The 20,781-nt window shown below is 39.2% G+C and overlaps 1 protein-coding gene across 2 annotated transcripts in view; it reads left to right on the top strand.

The window, feature by feature from the left end:
* The first annotated feature begins 271 nt into the window (after positions 1-271).
* LOC106569796 (retinal-specific phospholipid-transporting ATPase ABCA4) overlaps positions 272-20,781 on the top strand; it is an 85,149-nt gene continuing 64,639 nt past the window's right edge. For both annotated transcript variants that reach the window (XM_045694487.2, XM_045694486.2), the window contains exons 1-6: positions 272-380; positions 2,081-2,174; positions 2,400-2,541; positions 4,920-5,059; positions 5,318-5,445; positions 19,674-19,871. In XM_045694487.2, coding sequence (XP_045550443.2) covers positions 315-380; positions 2,081-2,174; positions 2,400-2,541; positions 4,920-5,059; positions 5,318-5,445; positions 19,674-19,871 — 768 coding nt within the window. In that variant the 5' untranslated portion in view covers positions 272-314. The remainder of the gene's footprint in view (positions 381-2,080; positions 2,175-2,399; positions 2,542-4,919; positions 5,060-5,317; positions 5,446-19,673; positions 19,872-20,781) is intronic.

Below are 20,781 nucleotides of genomic sequence, written 5' to 3'. Positions count from 1 at the left end.
ACTGGATGTGTTCTGTACTATTCAACTGGCTACATGTCTGACATTTTCTGAAGTGGAGGCACACACACACACACACACACACACACACACACACACACACACACACACACACACACACACACACACACACACACACACACACACACACACACACACACACACACACACACACACACATACACACACACACACACACCACTCCTCTGAATCATCTGTTGACATGAAGTGGTGAACATTACCCTACTACTGAAAGATGTGCATCCCCAGGTTCGTCGGTATAAGAGGACCCTTTGAGGGGCTTGAGAAGCAGAGTTATGAATACAGGAAGTCAGATACGCCTGCTGTTGTGGAAGAACTGGACTCTACGCAAGAGACAGAAGGTATGTGCTGACTCACTGTCCCAACTGGCTTTTATCAACACTGTGTTGTTTAATCAAACTATTGTTCCTATGAGTAAATCAACAACGAAAGTCAACAGTTCAGTAACACCCTTCCTAGTGTGTAATATAGCTGCTTCCTCAGTTAATATATCTGCTTCCTCAGATAATATATCTGCTTCCTCAGATAATATATCTGCTTCCTCAGTTGATATATCTGCTTCCTCAGATTATGTATCTGCTTCCTCAGTTAATATATCTGCTTCCTCAGATTATGTATCTGCTTCCTCAGATTATGTATCTGCTTCCTCAGTTAATATATCTGCTTCCTCAGTTAATATATCTGCTTCCTCAGATTATGTATCTGCTTCCTCAGAAAATGTATCTGCTTCCTCAGTTAATATATCTGCTTCCTCAGTTTATATCTGCTTCCTCAGTTGATATATCTGCTTCCTCAGTTGATATATCTGCTTCCTCAGATGATATATCTTCTTCCTCAGTTGATATATCTGCTTCATTAGATGATATATCTGCTTCCTCAGTTTATATCTGCTTCCTCAGTTTATATATCTGCTTCCTCAGTTAATATATCTGCTTCCTCAGTTGATATATCTGCTTCATCAGATGATATATCTGCTTCCTCAGTTAATTTATCTGCTTCCTCAGTTAATGTATCTGCTTCCTCAGTTAATGTATCTGCTTCCTCAGTTAATATATCTGCTTCCTCAGTTAATGTATCTGCTTCCTCAATTCATATATATGCTTCCTCAGTTTATATCTGCTTCCTCAGTTTATATATCTGCTTCCTCAGTTGATATCTGCTTCCTCAGTTGATATCTGCTTCCTCAGTTGATATATCTACTTCCTCAGGTGATATCTACTTCCTCAGTTGATATATCTGCTTCCTCAGTTGATATATCTGCTTCCTCAGTTAATATATCTGCTTCCTCAGTTGATATATCTGCTTCATCAGATGATATATCTTCTTCCTCAGTTAATTTATCTGCTTCCTCAGTTAATGTATCTGCTTCCTCAGTTAATATATCTTCTTCCTCAGTTAATATATCTGCTTCATCAGATAATGTATCTGCTTCCTCAGTTAATTTATCTGCTTCCTCAGTTAATATATTTGCTTCCTCAGTTAATGTATCTGCTTCCTCAGTTAATATATCTGCTTCATCAGATAATGTATCTGCTTCCTCAGTTTATATATCTGCTTCCTCAGTTTATATATCTGCTTCCTCAGTTGATATCTGCTTCCTCAGTTGATATCTGCTTCCTCAGTTGATATATCTACTTCCTCAGTTGACATATCTGCTTCCTCAGTTAATTTATCTGCTTCCTAAGTTGACATATCTGCTTCCTCAGTTAATATATCTGCTTCCTCAGTTAATATATCTGCTTCCTCAGTTGATATATCTGCTTCCTCAGTTGTAAGTTAATACAACAGTTAGTACAACAGCTATTATAACAGTTATTACAACAGTTATTACAACAGTTAATAAAACAGTTATTACAACAGCTATTATAACAGTTATTACAACAGCTATTGTAACAGTTATTACAACAGCTATTACAACAGTTATTACAACAGCTATTATAACAGTTAGTACAACAGTTACTACAAAAGTTATTACACTATTCAGTTATATTAATGCATATACTGTAAGTAAGTAAGTTCTCTCTTCCACATCTCTGTTCAGATCCGCTTCCTGGTGGAGATTCTGTGGCCGGTGGTTCTGTTCATTGGTCTGGTGTGGTTGAGGAAAGCCAACCCTCTTTACAAACAGCATGAATGTAAGACTCACTTACAACCATTTCTCTCTGTACCATGTATTAGCATCTTATAGAGTCTGGGGGACCTGAAAATGGTTTATATCACACAAATGACTGAAGCAAAGATAGAGGATCAGAATGAATGAAATCCTCTTGATGGTCTGACTGCTTCTCACGTTTCTTCAGTGCTCAAGTACTTCCTATATTTGTTATACTTTGTCTTTCACTCCCTGTCTGTCTCTCAAGGTCACTTCCCCAACAAGGCCATGCCTTCCACAGGTATCATCCCGTGGATCCAGGGTATCTTCTGTAACGCCAACAACCCCTGCTTCAAACACCCTACCAGGGCAGAGGGCCCTGGGGTGGTCTCCAACTACAACAACTGCATGTGAGATACCTTATAACCTCTTATAACCCCTTATAACCCCTCATAACCCACCGTATGTGAGCTCAACAACTATCCCTCCTCTCTTCCTCACTTTCCTTCTGAGTTTCTCATCCATCTCTCCTCTCTTCAACTACAACAACTACATGTGAGATACCTTATAACCTCTTATAGCCCCCTATAACCCCTCATAACCCACCGTATGTGAGCTCAACAACTATCCCTCCTCTCTTCCTCACTTTCCTTCTGAGTCTCTCATCCATCTCTGCTCTCTTCAACTACAACAACTACATGTGAGATCCAGGATAGTGTACATCTTAGTCCCTACCTTTCATAGCTCATCTTTCCTTTATTAGAACTTTCTCCTTTCTCATCCTTCTCTTCCTAGATCTCTCTTTCTCTCTCTCCTCTCTCCTTTCTTCTTCAGTATCTCATCCTTCTCTTCCTAGATCTCTCTCCCCTCTCTCCTTTCTTCTTCAATATCTCATCCTTCTCTTCCTAGATCTCTCTTCCCCTCTCTCCTCTCTCCTCTTTCCTCTCTCCTTTCTTCTTCAATATCTCATGCTTCTCTTCCTAGATCTCTCTGGGGTTTTCTCGTTTGGGTAAAAGTCTGTCCTCTGTCCATTCTTCTCCACCCTCTCTCCTCAGTGACCCGGAAACCGATAAGTGGTTGAGTGGTTGAGGAGTGTGTCGATTTCTTAGTAGGCAAATGGAACAGTGGCCTCCTCGTTAGCCACCTTTCATCGAGAATACTCATGTAAACGTCATTTACTTTGGGATCCACCCTGTAAACATAATTTACTTTGGGATCCACCCCTGTAAACTTCATTGGTCTAATGCCGTGCGAGTGGAGAAGGACCGGCACATTTCAAACAAGCGCGTTTCCATCCACGTTCCCTCTCCTCACAGAATTTGACCTTTTTCAAAAGGAGGTAGGAGAGGACGAAGGAGGGAGGACGCAGGAGGTAGGCATATCTAATTGATAAAAGGCTTCTCTCCCTCACCATCTCTGTCTCTCAGTCTCATCCATCTCTCCCTTACTGTCTCTCTGTCTCATCCCTCTCTCCCTCACCGTCTCTGTCTCTTCCCTCTCTCCCTCACCGTCTCTCAGTCTCATCCCCCTCTCCCTCACCATCTCTCAGTCTTATCCTTCTCTCCCTCACCGTCTCTCAGTCTCATTCCTCTCTCCCTCACGTCTCTGTCTCATCCCTCTCTACTTAATCGTCTCTCAGTCTCATCCCTCTCTCCCTCACCATCTCTGTCTCATCCATCTCTCCCTCTCGTCTCTCAGTCTCATCCATCTCTCCCTCTCCCTCTCGTCTCTCAGTCTCATCCCTCTCTCCCTCTCGTCTCTCAGTCTCATCCATCTCTCCCTCACCGTCTCTCAGTCTCATCCCTCTCTCCCTCTCGTCTCTCAGTCTCATCCATCTCTCCCTCACCGTCTCTCAGTCTCATCCCTCTCTCCCTCTCGTCTCTCAGTCTCATCCATCTCTTCCTCACCGTCTCTCAGTCTCATCCCTCTCTCCCTCTCGTCTCTCAGTCTCATCCATCTCTCCCTCACCGTCTCTCAGTCTCATCCCTCTCTCCCTCTCGTCTCTCAGTCTCATCCCTCTCTCCCTCTCGTCTCTCAGTCTCATCCCTCTCTCCCTCTCGTCTCTCAGTCTCATCCCTCTCTCCCTCTCGTCTCTCAGTCTCATCCCTCTCTCCCTCTCGTCTCTCAGTCTCATCCATCTCTCCCTCTCCGTCTCTTTGTTTCATCCCTCTCTGTTTCTCAGTCTCATCCCTCTCTCCTTCAACCTCTCATCCTTTACTCTATTACCACCTAGAAGAACATGTTTCTTTTAGAGTCAGATGTTCTGCTGGGTTCTCCATGGTTCTGTGCTGTAGACTCAGATGTTCTGCTGGGTTTTCCATGGTTCTGTGCTATAGACTCAGATGTTCTGCTGGGTTCTCCATGGTTCTGTGCTATAGACTCAGATGTTCTGCTGGGTTCTCCATGGTTCTGTGCTGTAGACTCAGATGTTCTGCTGGGTTCTCCATGGTTCTGTGCTGTAGACTCAGATGTTCTGCTGGGTTCTCCATGGTTCTGTGCTGTAGACTCAGATGTTCTGCTGGGTTCTCCATGGTTCTGTGCTGTAGACTCAGATGTTCTGCTGGGTTCTCTATGGTTCTGTGCTGTAGACTCAGATGTTCTGCTGGGTTCTCCATGGTTCTGTACTTTAGACTCAGATGTTCTGTTGGGTTCTCCATGGTTCTGTGCTGTAGACTCAGATGTTCTCCTGGGTTCTCCATGGTTCGATTCTGTAAATTCAGATGTTCTGCTGGGTTCTTCAGGGTTCTATACTCAATTGTCTTGGTTGGTTCTATGTTCTGTGTTTTAGACTGGCGCGGTTCTGGGCTGACTCCAATGAGCTGTTGTTTGACGACCCAGAGTTCCAGCAGTTGGGTCGGCTGTGGGAGGACATGGCCGTCATGAACAACTTCATGGACACCATCTGTAACACACCAGAACAGATAGCAGGTACTGACAATAACCCTGCCCACCATGAATCCAGGGATGTATTTATTAATTAATGCATACTGTAGCAAACCGTAGAAAAACATTACAACAAATTGGGCAAGTCCAGGTTAGTTTTGGCTGTTTGGTTCTGTTTGGTTCTGTTTGGTTCTGTTTGGTTCCTAGTGAATACACCCCTCAATCCTCCTCTTCGTCTCCTGCAGTAGACACCTCCTCTTCGTTCTCCCTCAGTATCCAAGCCATGTTTTATTCCTGTTCCAGGTCGAGGTCTGAAGATAGAGGATATCCTGAAGGAAGATGAGATGTTGACAGCCTTCCTGCTGAGAGACGTCGGCCTGTCAGAGTCTGTGGTTCATCAGCTGGTCAACGCTCAAGTCCGCCCAGAACAGGTAGATAGGTAGAACAGGTATATAGGTAGAACAGGTATATAGGTAGAACAGGTAGAACAGGTATATAGGTAGAACAGGTAGATAGGTAGAACAGGTATATAGGTAGAACAGGTATATAGGTAGAACAGGTAGAACAGGTATATAGGTAGAACAGGTATATAGGTAGAACAGGTATATAGGTAGAACAGGTAGAACAGGTATATAGGTAGAACAGGTATATAGGTAGAACAGGTATATAGGTAGAACAGGTATATAGGTAGAACAGGTAGAACAGGTTTATAGGTAGAATAGGTATATAGGTAGAACAGGTATACAGGTAGAACAGGTCGAACAGGATTATAGGTAGAACAGGTATATAGGTAGAACAGGTCTATAGGTAGAACAGGTAGAACAGGTATATAGGTATAACAGGTATATAGGTAGAACAGGTATATAGGTAGAACAGGTAGAACAGGTATATAGGTAGAACAGGTATATAGGTAGAACAGGTATATAGGTAGAACAGGTAGAACAGGTTTATAGGTAGAACAGGTATATAGGTAGAACAGGTAGAACAGGTAGAACAAGTGGAACAGGTATATAGGTAGAACAGGTATATAGGTAGAACAGGTATATAGGTAGAACAGGTATATAGGTAGAACAGGTATATAGGTAGAACAGGTAGAACAGGTATATAGGTAGAACAGGTATATAGGTAGAACAGGTATATAGGTATAACAGGTATATAGGTAGAACAGGTATATAGGTAGAACAGATAGAACAGGTATATAGGTAGAACAGGTATATAGGTAGAACAGTATATATAGGTAGAACAGGTAGAACAGGTTTATAGGTAGAACAGGTATATAGGTAGAACAGGTATATAGGTAGAACAGGTAGAACATGTTTATAGGTAGAACAGGTATATAGGTAGAACAGGTATATAGGTAGAACAGGTAGAACAGGTATATAGGTAGAACAGGTATATAGGTAGAACAGGTATATAGGTAAAACAGGTAGAACAGGTATATAGGTAGAACAGGTATATAGGTAGAACAGGTATATAGGTAGAACAGGTATATAGGTAGAACAGGTGGAACAGGTATATAGGTAGAACAGGTATATAGGTAGAACAGGTATATAGGTAGAACAGGTAGAACAGGTATATAGGTAGAACAGGTATATAGGTAGAACAGGTATATAGGTAGAACAGGTAGAACAGGTAGATAGGTAGAAAAGGTATATAGGTAGAACAGGTATATAGGTAGAACAGGTAGAACAGGTTTATAGGTAGAACAGGTATATAGGTAGAACAGGTAGAAAAGGTATATAGGTGGAACCGGTAGAACAGGTATATAGGTAGAACAGGTATATAGGTAGAACAGGTATATAGGTAGAACAGGTAGAACAGGTATATAGGTAGAACAGGTAGAACAGGTATATAGGTAGAACAGGTAGAACAGGTATATAGGTAGAACAGGTATATAGGTAGAACAGGTATATAGGTATAACAGGTATATAGGTAGAACAGGTATATAGGTAGAACAGGTAGAACAGGTATATAGGTAGAACAGGTAGAACAGGTATATAGGTAGAACAGGTATATAGGTAGAACAGGTATATAGGTAGAACAGGTAGAACAGGTTTATAGGTAGAACAGGTATATAGGTAGAACAGGTATATAGGTAGAACAGGTATATAGGTAGAACAGGTATATAGGTATATAGGTAGAACAGGTATATAGGTAGAACAGGTAGAACAGGTATATAGGTAGAACAGGTATATAGGAAGAACAGGTATATAGGTAGAACAGGTAGAACAGGTTTATAGGTACAACAGGTATATAGGTAGAACAGGTATATAGGTAGAACAGGTTTATAGGTAGAACAGGTATATAGGTAGAACAGGTATATAGGTAGAACAGGTATATAGGTAGAACAGATATATAGGTAGAACAGGTATATAGGTAGAACAGGTGGAACAGGTATATAGGTAGAACAGGTATATAGGTAGAACAGGTATATAGGTAGAACAGGTAGAACAGGTATATAGGTAGAACAGGTATATAGGTAGAACAGGTATATAGGTAGAACAGGTAGAACAGGTAGATAGGTAGAACAGGTATATAGGTAGAACAGGTATATAGGTAGAACAGGTAGAACAGGTATATAGGTAGAACAGGTATATAGGTAGATAAGGTAGAACAGGTATATAGGTAGAACTGGTAGAACAGGTATATAGGTAGAACAGGTATATAGGTAGAACAGGTATATAGGTAGAACAGGTATATAGGTAGAACAGGTAGAACAGGTATATAGGTAGAACAGGTAGAACCGGTATATAGGTAGAACAGGTATATAGGTATAACAGGTATATAGGTAGAACAGGTATATAGGTAGAACAGGTAGAACAGGTATATAGGTAGAACAGGTATATAGGTAGAACAGGTAGAACATGTATATAGGTAGAACAGGTAGAACAGGTATATAGGTAGAACAGGTATATAGGTAGAACAGGTATATAGATAGAACAGGTAGAACAGGTTTATAGGTAGAACAGGTAGAACAGGTATATAGGTAGAACAGGTATATAGGTAGAACAGGTATATAGGTAGAACAGGTAGAACAGGTATATAGGTAGAACAGGTATATAGGTAGAACAGGTATATAGGTAGAACAGGTTTATAGGTAGAACAGGTATATAGGTAGAACAGGTAGAACAGGTAGAACAAGTGGAACAGGTATATAGGTAGAACAGGTATATAGGTAGAACAGGTATATAGGTAGAACAGGTATATAGGTAGAACAGGTAGAACAGGTATATAGGTAGAACAGGTAGAACAGGTATATAGGTAGAACAGGTATATAGGTAGAACAGGTATATAGGTATAACAGGTATATAGGTAGAACAGGTATATAGGTAGAACAGATAGAACAGGTATATAGGTAGAACAGGTATATAGGTAGAACAGTATATATAGGTAGAACAGGTAGAACAGGTTTATAGGTAGAACAGGTATATAGGTAGAACAGGTATATAGGTAGAACAGGTAGAACATGTTTATAGGTAGAACAGGTATATAGGTAGAACAGGTATATAGGTAGAACAGGTAGAACAGGTATATAGGTAGAACAGGTATATAGGTAGAACAGGTATATAGGTAAAACAGGTAGAACAGGTATATAGGTAGAACAGGTATATAGGTAGAACAGGTATATAGGTAGAACAGGTATATAGGTAGAACAGGTGGAACAGGTATATAGGTAGAACAGGTATATAGGTAGAACAGGTATATAGGTAGAACAGGTAGAACAGGTATATAGGTAGAACAGGTATATAGGTAGAACAGGTATATAGGTAGAACAGGTAGAACAGGTAGATAGGTAGAAAAGGTATATAGGTAGAACAGGTATATAGGTAGAACAGGTAGAACAGGTTTATAGGTAGAACAGGTATATAGGTAGAACAGGTAGAAAAGGTATATAGGTGGAACCGGTAGAACAGGTATATAGGTAGAACAGGTATATAGGTAGAACAGGTATATAGGTAGAACAGGTAGAACAGGTATATAGGTAGAACAGGTAGAACAGGTATATAGGTAGAACAGGTAGAACAGGTATATAGGTAGAACAGGTATATAGGTAGAACAGGTATATAGGTATAACAGGTATATAGGTAGAACAGGTATATAGGTAGAACAGGTAGAACAGGTATATAGGTAGAACAGGTAGAACAGGTATATAGGTAGAACAGGTATATAGGTAGAACAGGTATATAGGTAGAACAGGTAGAACAGGTTTATAGGTAGAACAGGTATATAGGTAGAACAGGTATATAGGTAGAACAGGTATATAGGTAGAACAGGTATATAGGTATATAGGTAGAACAGGTATATAGGTAGAACAGGTAGAACAGGTATATAGGTAGAACAGGTATATAGGAAGAACAGGTATATAGGTAGAACAGGTAGAACAGGTTTATAGGTACAACAGGTATATAGGTAGAACAGGTATATAGGTAGAACAGGTTTATAGGTAGAACAGGTATATAGGTAGAACAGGTATATAGGTAGAACAGGTATATAGGTAGAACAGATATATAGGTAGAACAGGTATATAGGTAGAACAGGTGGAACAGGTATATAGGTAGAACAGGTATATAGGTAGAACAGGTATATAGGTAGAACAGGTAGAACAGGTATATAGGTAGAACAGGTATATAGGTAGAACAGGTATATAGGTAGAACAGGTAGAACAGGTAGATAGGTAGAACAGGTATATAGGTAGAACAGGTATATAGGTAGAACAGGTAGAACAGGTATATAGGTAGAACAGGTATATAGGTAGATAAGGTAGAACAGGTATATAGGTAGAACTGGTAGAACAGGTATATAGGTAGAACAGGTATATAGGTAGAACAGGTATATAGGTAGAACAGGTATATAGGTAGAACAGGTAGAACAGGTATATAGGTAGAACAGGTAGAACCGGTATATAGGTAGAACAGGTATATAGGTATAACAGGTATATAGGTAGAACAGGTATATAGGTAGAACAGGTAGAACAGGTATATAGGTAGAACAGGTATATAGGTAGAACAGGTAGAACATGTATATAGGTAGAACAGGTAGAACAGGTATATAGGTAGAACAGGTATATAGGTAGAACAGGTATATAGATAGAACAGGTAGAACAGGTTTATAGGTAGAACAGGTATATAGGTAGAACAGGTATATAGGTAGAACAGGTAGAACAGGTTTATAGGTAGAACAGAATTATAGGTAGAACAGGTATATAGGTAGAACAGGTAGAACAGATATATAGGTAGAACAGGTATATAGGTAGAACAGGTAGAACAGGTATATAGGTAGAACAGGTATATAGATAGAACAGGTATATAGGTAGAACAGGTAGAACAGGTTTATAGGTAGAACAGGTATATAGGTAGAACAGGTATATAGGTAGAACAGGTAGAACAGGTTTATAGGTAGAACAGGTATATAGGTAGAACAGGTAGAACAGGTATATAGGTAGAACAGGTATATAGGTAGAACAGGTAGAACAGGTATATAGGTAGAACAGGTATATAGGTAGAACAGGTAGATAGGTAGAACAGGTATATAGGTAGAACAGGTAGAACAGGTTTATAGGTAGAACAGGTATATAGGTAGAACAGGTAGAACAGGTATATAGGTAGAACAGGTATATAGATAGAACAGGTATATAGGTAGAACAGGTAGAACAGGTTTATAGGTAGAACAGGTATATAGGTAGAACAGGTATATAGGTAGAACAGGTAGAACAGGTTTATAGGTAGAACAGGTATATAGGTAGAACAGGTAGAACAGGTATATAGGTAGAACAGGTAGAACAGGTATATAGGTAGAACAGGTATATAGGTAGAACAGGTAGATAGGTAGAACAGGTATATAGGTAGAACAGGTATATAGGTAGAACAGGTATATAGGTAGAACAGGTAGAACAGGTTTATAGGTAGAAAAGGTATATAGGTAGAACAGGTATATAGGTAGAACGGGTAGAACAGGTATATAGGTAGAACAGGTATATAGGTAGAACAGGTATATAGGTAGAACAGGTAGAACAGGTATATAGGTAGAACAGGTATATAGGTAGAACAGGTATATAGGTAGAACAGGTAGAACAGGTATATAGGTAGAACAGGTATATAGGTAGAACAGGTAGAACAGGTAGATAGGTAGAACAGGTATATAGGTAGAACAGGTATATAGGTAGAACAGGTAGAACAGGTATATAGGTAGAACAGGTATATAGGTAGAACAGGTATATAGGTAGAACAGGTAGAACAGGTATATAGGTAGAACAGGTAGAACAGGTATATAGGTAGAACAGGTATATAGGTAGAACAGGTAGAACAGGTATATAGGTAGAACAGGTAGAACAGGTATATAGGTAGAACAGGTATATAGGTAGAACAGGTAGAACAGGTATATAGGTAGAACAGGTATATAGGTAGAACAGGTAGAACAGGTATATAGGTAGAACAGGTATATAGGTAGAACAGGTAGAACAGGTATATAGGTAGAACAGGTAGAACAGGTATATAGGTAGAACAGGTATATAGGTAGAACAGGTATATAGGTAGAACAGGTAGAACAGGTATATAGGTAGAACAGGTATATAGGTAGAACAGGTATATAGGTAGAACAGTTAGAACAGGTAGATAGGTAGAACAGGTATATAGGTAGAACAGGTATATAGATAGAACAGGTAGAACAGGTATATAGGTAGAACAGGTATATAGGTAGAACAGGTAGAACAGGTATATAGGTAGAACAGGTATATAGGTAGAACAGGTAGAAGAGGTATATAGGTAGAAAAGGTATATAGGTAGAACAGGTACATAGGTAGAACTGGTAGAACAGGTTTATAGGTAGAACAGGTATATAGGTAGAACAGGTATATAGGTAGAACAGGTAGAACAGGTTTATAGGTAGAACAGGTATATAGGTAGAACAGGTATAGAGGTAGAACAGGTAGAACAGGTATATAGGTAGAACAGGTATATAGATAGAACAGGTATATAGGTAGAACAGGTAGAACAGGTTTATAGGTAGAACAGGTATATAGGTAGAACAGGTATATAGGTAGAACAGGTAGAACAGGTTATAGGTAGAACAGGTATATAGGTAGAACAGGTATATAGGTAGAACAGGTAGAACAGGTTTATAGGTAGAACAGGTATATAGGTAGAACAGATATTTAGGAAGAACAGGTAGAACAGGTTTATAGGTAGAACAGGTATATAGGTAGAACAGGTATAGAGGTAGAACAGGTAGAACAGGTATATAGGTAGAACAGGTATATAGGTAGAACAGGTATATAGGTAGAACAGGTGGAACAGGTATATAGGTAGAACAGGTATATAGGTAGAACAGGTATATAGGTAGAACAGGTAGAACAGGTATATAGGTAGAACAGGTATATAGGTAGAACAGGTAGAACAGGTAGATAGGTAGAACAGGTATATAGGTAGAACAGGTATATAGGTAGAACAGGTAGAACAGGTTTATAGGTAGAACAGGTATATAGATAGAACAGGTAGAACAGGTATATAGGTAGAACTGGTAGAACAGGTATATAGGTAGAACAGGTATATAGGTAGAACAGGTATATAGGTAGAACAGGTATATAGGTTGAACAGGTAGAACAGGTACATAGGTAGAACAGGTAGAACAGGTATATAGGTAGAACAGGTAGAACAGGTATATAGGTAGAACAGGTATATAGGTAGAACAGGTATATAGGTAGAACAGGTATATAGGTAGAACAGGTAGAACAGGTATATAGGTAGAACAGGTATATAGGTAGAACAGGTAGAACAGGTATATAGGTAGAACAGGTAGAAAAGGTATATAGGTAGAACAGGTATATAGGTAGAACAGGTATATAGGTAGAACAGGTAGAACAGGTTTATAGGTAGAACAGGTATATAGGTAGAACAGGTATATAGGTAGAACAGGTAGAACAGGTTTATAGGTAGAACAGGTATATAGGTAGAACAGGTATATAGGTAGAACAGGTAGAACAGATATATAGGTAGAACAGGTATATAGGTAGAACAGGTATATAGGTAGAACAGGTAGAACAGGTATATAGGTAGAACAGGTATATAGGTAGAACAGGTATATAGGTAGAACAGGTAGAACAGGTTTATAGGTAGAACAGGTATATAGGTAGAACAGGTATATAGGTAGAACAGGTAGAACAGGTTTATAGGTAGAACAGGTATATAGGTAGAACAGGTAGAACAGGTATATAGGTAGAACAGGTAGAACAGGTATATAGGTAGAACAGGTATATAGGTAGAACAGGTAGAACAGGTATATAGGTAGAACAGGTATATAGGTAGAACAGGTAGATAGGTAGAACAGGTATATAGGTAGAACAGGTATATAGGTAGAACAGGTAGAACAGGTATATATGTAGAACAGGTATATAGGTAGAACAGGTATATAGGTAGAACAGGTAGAACAGGTATATAGGTAGAACAGGTATATAGGTAGAACAGGTATATAGGTAGAACAGGTAGAACAGGTATATATGTAGAACAGGTATATAGGTAGAACAGGTATATAGGTAGAACAGGTAGAACAGTTTTATAGGCAGAACAGGTATATAGGTAGAACAGGTATATAGGTAGAACCGGTAGAACAGGTATATAGTTAGAACAGGTATATAGGTAGAACAGGTATATAGGTAGAACAGGTAGAACAGGTATATAGGTAGAACAGGTATATAGGTAGAACAGGTATGTAGGTAGAACAGGTAGAACAGGTATATAGGTAGAACAGGTATATAGGTAGAACAGGTAGAACAGGTATATAGGTAGAACAGGTATATAGGTAGAACAGGTATATAGGTAGAATAGGTATATAGGTAGAACAGTTAGAACAGGTAGATAGGTAGAACAGGTATATAGGTAGAACAGGTATATAGGTAGAACAGGTAGAACAGGTATATAGGTAGAACAGGTATATAGGTAGAACAGGTAGAACAGGTATATAGGTAGAACAGGTAGAAGAGGTATATAGGTAGAAAAGGTATATAGGTAGAACAGGTACATAGGTAGAACAGGTAGAACAGGTTTATAGGTAGAACAGGTATATAGGTAGAACAGGTATATAGGTAGAACAGGTAGAACAGGTTTATAGGTAGAACAGGTATATAGGTAGAACAGGTATATAGGTAGAACAGGTAGAACAGATTTATAGGTAGAACAGGTATATAGGTAGAACAGGTATATAGGTAGAACAGGTAGAACAGGTTTATAGGTAGAACAGGTATATAGGTAGAACAGGTATTTAGGTAGAACAGGTAGAACAGGTTTATAGGTAGAACAGGTATATAGGTAGAACAGGTATATAGTTAGAACAGGTAGAACAGGTATATAGGTAGAACAGGTATATAGGTAGAAAAGGTATATAGGTAGAACAGGTGGAACAGGTATATAGGTAGAACAGGTATATAGGTAGAACAGGTATATAGGTAGAACAGGTAGAACAGGTAGATAGGTAGAACAGGTATATAAGTAGAACAGGTAGAACAGGTTTATAGGTAGAACAGGTATATAGGTAGAACAGGTAGAAAAGGTATATAGGTGGAACCGGTAGAACAGGTATATAGGTAGAACAGGTATATAGGTAGAACAGGTATATAGGTAGAACAGGTAGAACAGGTATATAGGTAGAACAGGTAGAACAGGTATATAGGTAGAACAGGTAGAACAGGTATATAGGTAGAACAGGTATATAGGTAGAACAGGTAGAACAGGTATATAGGTATAACAGGTATATAGGTAGAACAGGTATATAGGTAGAACAGGTAGAACAGGTATATAGGTAGAACAGGTAGAACAAGTATATAGGTAGAACAGGTATATAGGTAGAACAGGTATATAGGTAGAACAGGTAGAACAGGTTTATAGGTAGAACAGGTATATAGGTAGAACAGGTATATAGGTAGAACAGGTATATAGGTAGAACAGGTAGAACAGGTATATAGGTAGAACAGGTATATAGGAAGAACAAGTATATAGGTAGAACAGGTAGAACAGGTTTATAGGTACAACAGGTATATAGGTAGAACAGGTATATAGGTAGAACAGGTTTATAGGTAGAACAGGTATATAGGTAGAACAGGTATATAGGTAGAACAGGTAGAACAGGTATATAGGTAGAACAGATATATAGGTAGAACAGGTATATAGGTAGAACAGGTGGAACAGGTATATAGGTAGAACAGGTATATAGGTAGAACAGGTATATAGGTAGAACAGGTATATAGGTAGAACAGGTAGAACAGGTAGATAGGTAGAACAGGTATATAGGTAGAACAGGTATATAGGTAGAACAGGTAGAACAGGTTTATAGGTAGAACAGGTATATAGGTAGAACAGGTAGATAAGGTATATAGGTAGAACTGGTAGAACAGGTATATAGGTAGAACAGGTATATAGGTAGAACAGGTATATAGGTAGAACAGGTAGAACAGGTATATAGGTAGAACAGGTAGAACCGGTATATAGGTAGAACAGGTAGAACCGGTATATAGGTAGAACAGGTATATAGGTATAACAGGTATATAGGTAGAACAGGTATATAGGTAGAACAGGTATATAGGTAGAACAGGTAGAACATGTATATAGGTAGAACAGGTAGAACAGGTATATAGGTAGAACAGGTATATAGGTAGAACAGGTATATAGGTAGAACAGGTAGAACAGGTTTATAGGTAGAACAGGTATATAGGTAGAACAGGTATATAGGTAGAACAGGTAGAACAGGTTTATAGGTAGAACAGAATTATAGGTAGAACAGGTATATAGGTAGAACAGGTAGAACAGATATATAGGTAGAACAGGTATATAGGTAGAACAGGTAGAACAGGTTTATAGGTAGAACAGGTATATAGGTATAACAGGTAGAACAGGTATATAGGTAGAACAGGTAGAACAGGTATATAGGTAGAACAGGTATATAGGTAGAACAGGTAGAACAGGTATATAGGTAGAACAGGTATATAGGTAGAACAGGTAGATAGGTAGAACAGGTATATAGGTAGAACAGGTAGAACAGGTATATAGGTAGAACAGGTATATAGGTAGAACAGGTATATAGGTAGAACAGGTAGAACAGGTATATAGGTAGAACAGGTATATAGGTAGAGCAGGTATATAGGTAGAACAGGTAGAACAGTTTTATAGGCAGAACAGGTATATAGGTAGAACAGGTATATAGGTAGAACAGGTAGAACAGGTTTATAGGTAGAACAGGTATATAGGTAGAACAGTTATATAGGTAGAACAGGTAGAACAGGTATATAGGTAGAACAGGTATATAGGTAGAACAGGTATATAGGTAGAACAGGTGGAACAGGTATATAGGTAGAACAGGTATATAGGTAGAACAGGTATATAGGTAGAACAGGTATATAGGTAGAACAGGTAGAACAGGTATATAGGTAGAACAGGTATATAGGTAGAACAGGTATAGTAGGTAGAACAGGTAGAACAGGTTATTATAGGTAGAACAGGTATATAGGTAGAACAGGTAGAACAGGTATATAGGTAGAACTGGTAGAACAGGTATATAGGTAGAACAGGTATATAGGTAGAACAGGTATATAGGTAGAACAGGTATATAGGTAGAACAGGTAGAACAGGTATATAGGTAGAACAGGTAGAACAGGTATATAGGTAGAACAGGTATATAGGTAGAACAGGTATATAGGTAGAACAGGTAGAACAGGTTTATAGGTAGAACAGGTATATAGGTAGAACAGGTATATAGGTAGAACAGGTAGAACAGGTTTATAGGTAGAACAGGTATATAGGTAGAACAGGTATATAGGTAGAACAGGTAGAACAGGTTTATAGGTAGAACAGGTATATAGGTAGAACAGGTATATAGGTAGAACAGGTAGAACAGGTTTATAGGTAGAACAGGTATATAGGTAGAACAGGTATTTAGGTAGAACAGGTAGAACAGGTATATAGGTAGAACAGGTATATAGGTAGAACAGTATATAGGTAGAACAGGTAGAACAGGTATATAGGTAGAACAGGTATATAGGTAGAACAGGTAGAACAGGTAGATAGGTAGAACAGGTATATAGGTAGAACAGGTATATAGGTAGAACAGGTAGAACAGGTATATAGGTAGAACAGGTATATAGGTAGAACAGGTAGAACAGGTATATAGGTAGAACAGGTATATAGGTAGAACAGGTAGAACAGGTATATAGGTAGAACAGGTATATAGGTAGAACAGGTAGAACAGGTATATAGGTAGAACAGGTATATAGGTAGAACAGGTATATAGGTAGAACAGGTAGAACAGGTATATAGGTAGAACAGGTATATAGGTAGAACAGGTAGAACAGGTATATAGGTAGAACAGGTATATAGGTAGAACAGGTAGAACAGTTATATAGGTAGAACAGGTATAACAGGTATATAGGTACAACAGGTAGATAGGTAGAACAGGTATATAGGTAGAACAGGTCTATAGGTAGAACAGGTATATAGGTAGAACAGGTAGAACAGGTATATAGGTAGAACAGGTAGAACAGGTTTATAGGTAGAACAGGTATATAGGTAGAACATGTATATAGGTAGAACAGGTAGAACAGGTATATAGGTAGAACAGGTAGAACAGGTATTTAGGTAGAACAGAAATATAGGTATATAGGTAGAACAGGTATATAGGTAGAACAGGTAGAACAGGTACATAGGTAGAACAGGTATATAGGTAGAACAGGTAGAACAGGTATATAGGTAGACCAGGTATAACAGGTATATAGGTAGAACAGGTAGATAGGTAGAACAGGTATATAGGTAGAACAGGTATATAGGTAGAACAGGTATATAGGTAGAACAGGTAGAACAGGTATATAGGTAGAACAGGTAGAACAGGTATATAGGTAGAACAGATATATAGGTAGAACAGGTAGAACAGGTATTTAGGTAGAACAGAAATATAGGTAGAACAGGTAGAACAGGTATTTAGGTAGAACATAAATATAGGTATATAGGTAGAACAGGTAGAACAGGTATTTAGGTAGAACAGAAATATAGGTATATAGGTAGAACAGGTATATAGGTAGAACAGAAATATAGGTATATAGGTAGAACAGGTATGTAGGTAGAACAGAAATATAGGTATATAGGTAGAACAGGTATATAGGTAGAACATAAATATAGGTATATAGGTAGAACAGGTATATAGGTAGAACAGAAATATAGTTATATAGGTAGAACAGGTATATAGGTAGAACAGGTAGAACAGGTATATAGGTAGAACAGGTATATTGGTAGAACAGAAATATAGGTAGAACAGAAATATAGGTATATATGTAGAACAGGTATATAGGTAGAACAGGTATATAGGTAGAACAGGTATATAGGTAGAACAGGTAGCTCAGGTATATAGGTAGAACAGATATATAGGTAGAACAGGTAGAACAGGTATATAGGTAGAACAGGTATATAGGTAGAACAGGTATATAGGTAGAACAGGTAGAACAGGTAGAACAGGTATTTAGGTAGAACAGAAATATAGGTAGAACAGGTAGAACAGGTATTTAGGTAGAACAGAAAAAGAGGTATATAGGTAGAACAGGTATATAGGTAGAACAGGTATTTAGGTAGAACAGAAATATAGGTATATAGGTAGAACAGGTATATAGGTAGAACAGAAATATAGGTATATAGGTAGAACAGCTATATAGGTAGAACAGAAATATAGGTATATAGGTAGAACAGATATATAGGTAGAACAGGTATATAGGTAGAACAGGTATATAGGTAGAACAGGTATATAGGTAGAACAGAAATATAGGTATATAGGTAGAACAGGTATATAGGTAGAACAGGTGTATAGGTAGAACAGGTATATAGGTAGAACAGAAATATAGGTATATAGGTAGAACAGGTATATAGGTAGAACAGGTAGAACTAATAACTAGGGAGATAGTGCTCCGCTTCGCTGATGTTTCAGTCCCTTTGGACTGGCTAGAAAGAAACATGGATATGTTGTTGTTTCAGTCCCTTTGGACTGGCTAGAAAGAAACATGGAAATGTTGTTGTTTCAGTCCCTTTGGACTGGCTAGAAAGAAACATGGAAATGTTGTTGTTTCAGTCCCTTTGGACTGGCTAGAAAGAAACATGGGAATGTTGTATTAGAAACAACTTTTCTGATGCTTTTTCTTGGGACATGTTTCTGTCTGTGACTTGATACAGATTTTCACTGTGCTCAGAGACTGACTGCCAAGTGGTGCCATTGTCATCCTGATACATTTCAGCTTGGCGTTGCTGGCATGTGTGTTTTTGGAATGATTTAGGCCTGAAACTGACTGGTGGTCCTCTGAGGATCAGTTAATACAGCATGGTGCTTTGGCGCTTGTCAGGCCAGAATAGCGGGTTCGATTCCTGGGACCACACATGAATAAGGATGAAAGTGTCTCCTGAATGGTATAATATACTATATATTATACATTTTTTATATACTACGTTATTGGAGCTTATATCGCTATTTGGGTATTAGGTTGAGTTACTGTAAAACATGTGTGACAAATGCTTTTATTTAAGCGCTATATAAAAGTGCGAATTAATTTATCTAATCCGTACCGTGACAATAAAATAAAATACAAAATAAAATGTAATCTGACCATGTCTTCTCTCCCCCCCCCCCCCCCCCCACCACCATGCAGTTTGCCCACGGTGTTCCAGACCTCCACTTGAAGGACATCGCCTGCAGCCAGGCTCTTCTAGAGAGGTTTATCATCTTTCCCAGCCGGAGAGGCATGTACGGAGTGCGTAATGCTATGTGTGCCCTGACACAGCAGCGCCTGCAGAAGATAGAGGACATGCTCTATGCTAACGTTGACTTCTTCAAGATCTTCAGATTGGTACGGCATGATGGATGTCTTTCCTAGGCTCTGTCTGTGTGTATCAATCGGCTTTACTCCCTCTTTCTCCCTTTCCTTTAGTGTCCCAGCTCTTCTCTATCTCTACTCCCCCCTCTCTCTCTCCTTTAGTGTCCCGGCGGCCTTCTCTATCTCTTCTTTCTCTCTCTCTCCTTTAGTGTCCTGGCTCTTCTCTATCTCCTCTCCCCCTCTTTCTCTCTCTCCTTTAGTGTCCCAGCTCTTCTCTATCTCTTCTCCCCCCTCTCTCTCTCTCCTTTAGTGTCCCGGCCTTCTCTATCTCTTCTCTCTCTCTCTCCTTTAGTGTCCCAGCTCTTCTCTATCTCTACTCCCCCCTCTTTCTCTCTTTCCTTTAGTGTCCCGGCTCTTCTCTATCTCTACTCCCCTCTCTCTCTCCTTTAGTGTCCCGGCCTTCTCTATCTCTTCTCTCTCTCTCTCTCCTTTGGTGTCCCAGCTCTTCTCTATCTCTACTCCCCCCTCTTTCTCTCTTTCCTTTAGTGTCCCGGCTCTTCTCTATCTCTACTCCCCTCTCTCTCTCCTTTAGTGTCCCGGCCTTCTCTATCTCTTCTCTCTCTCTCTCTCCTTTAGTTTCCCAGCTCTTCTCTATCTCTACTCCCCCCCTCTTTCTCTCTTTCCTTTAGTGTCCCGGCTCTTCTCTATCTCTACTCCCCTCTCTCTCTCCTTTAGTGTCCTGGCCTTCTCTCTCTCTTCTCCCCCCTCTCTCTCTCCTTTTGTGTCCCGGCCTTCTCTATCTCTTCTTTCTCTCTCTCTCCTTTAGTGTCCTGGCTCTTCTCTATCTCCTCTCCCCCTCTTTCTCTCTCTCCTTTAGTGTCCCAGCTCTTCTCTATCTTTTCTCCCCCCTCTCTCTCTCTCCTTTAGTGTCCCGGCCTTCTCT

The sequence above is a fragment of the Salmo salar genome, chromosome 14, assembly GCF_965601325.2.
Source record: "Salmo salar chromosome 14, fSalSal1, whole genome shotgun sequence".
NCBI lineage: Eukaryota > Metazoa > Chordata > Actinopteri > Salmoniformes > Salmonidae > Salmo > Salmo salar.
This window is presented reverse-complemented; position numbering and strand designations above follow the sequence as displayed.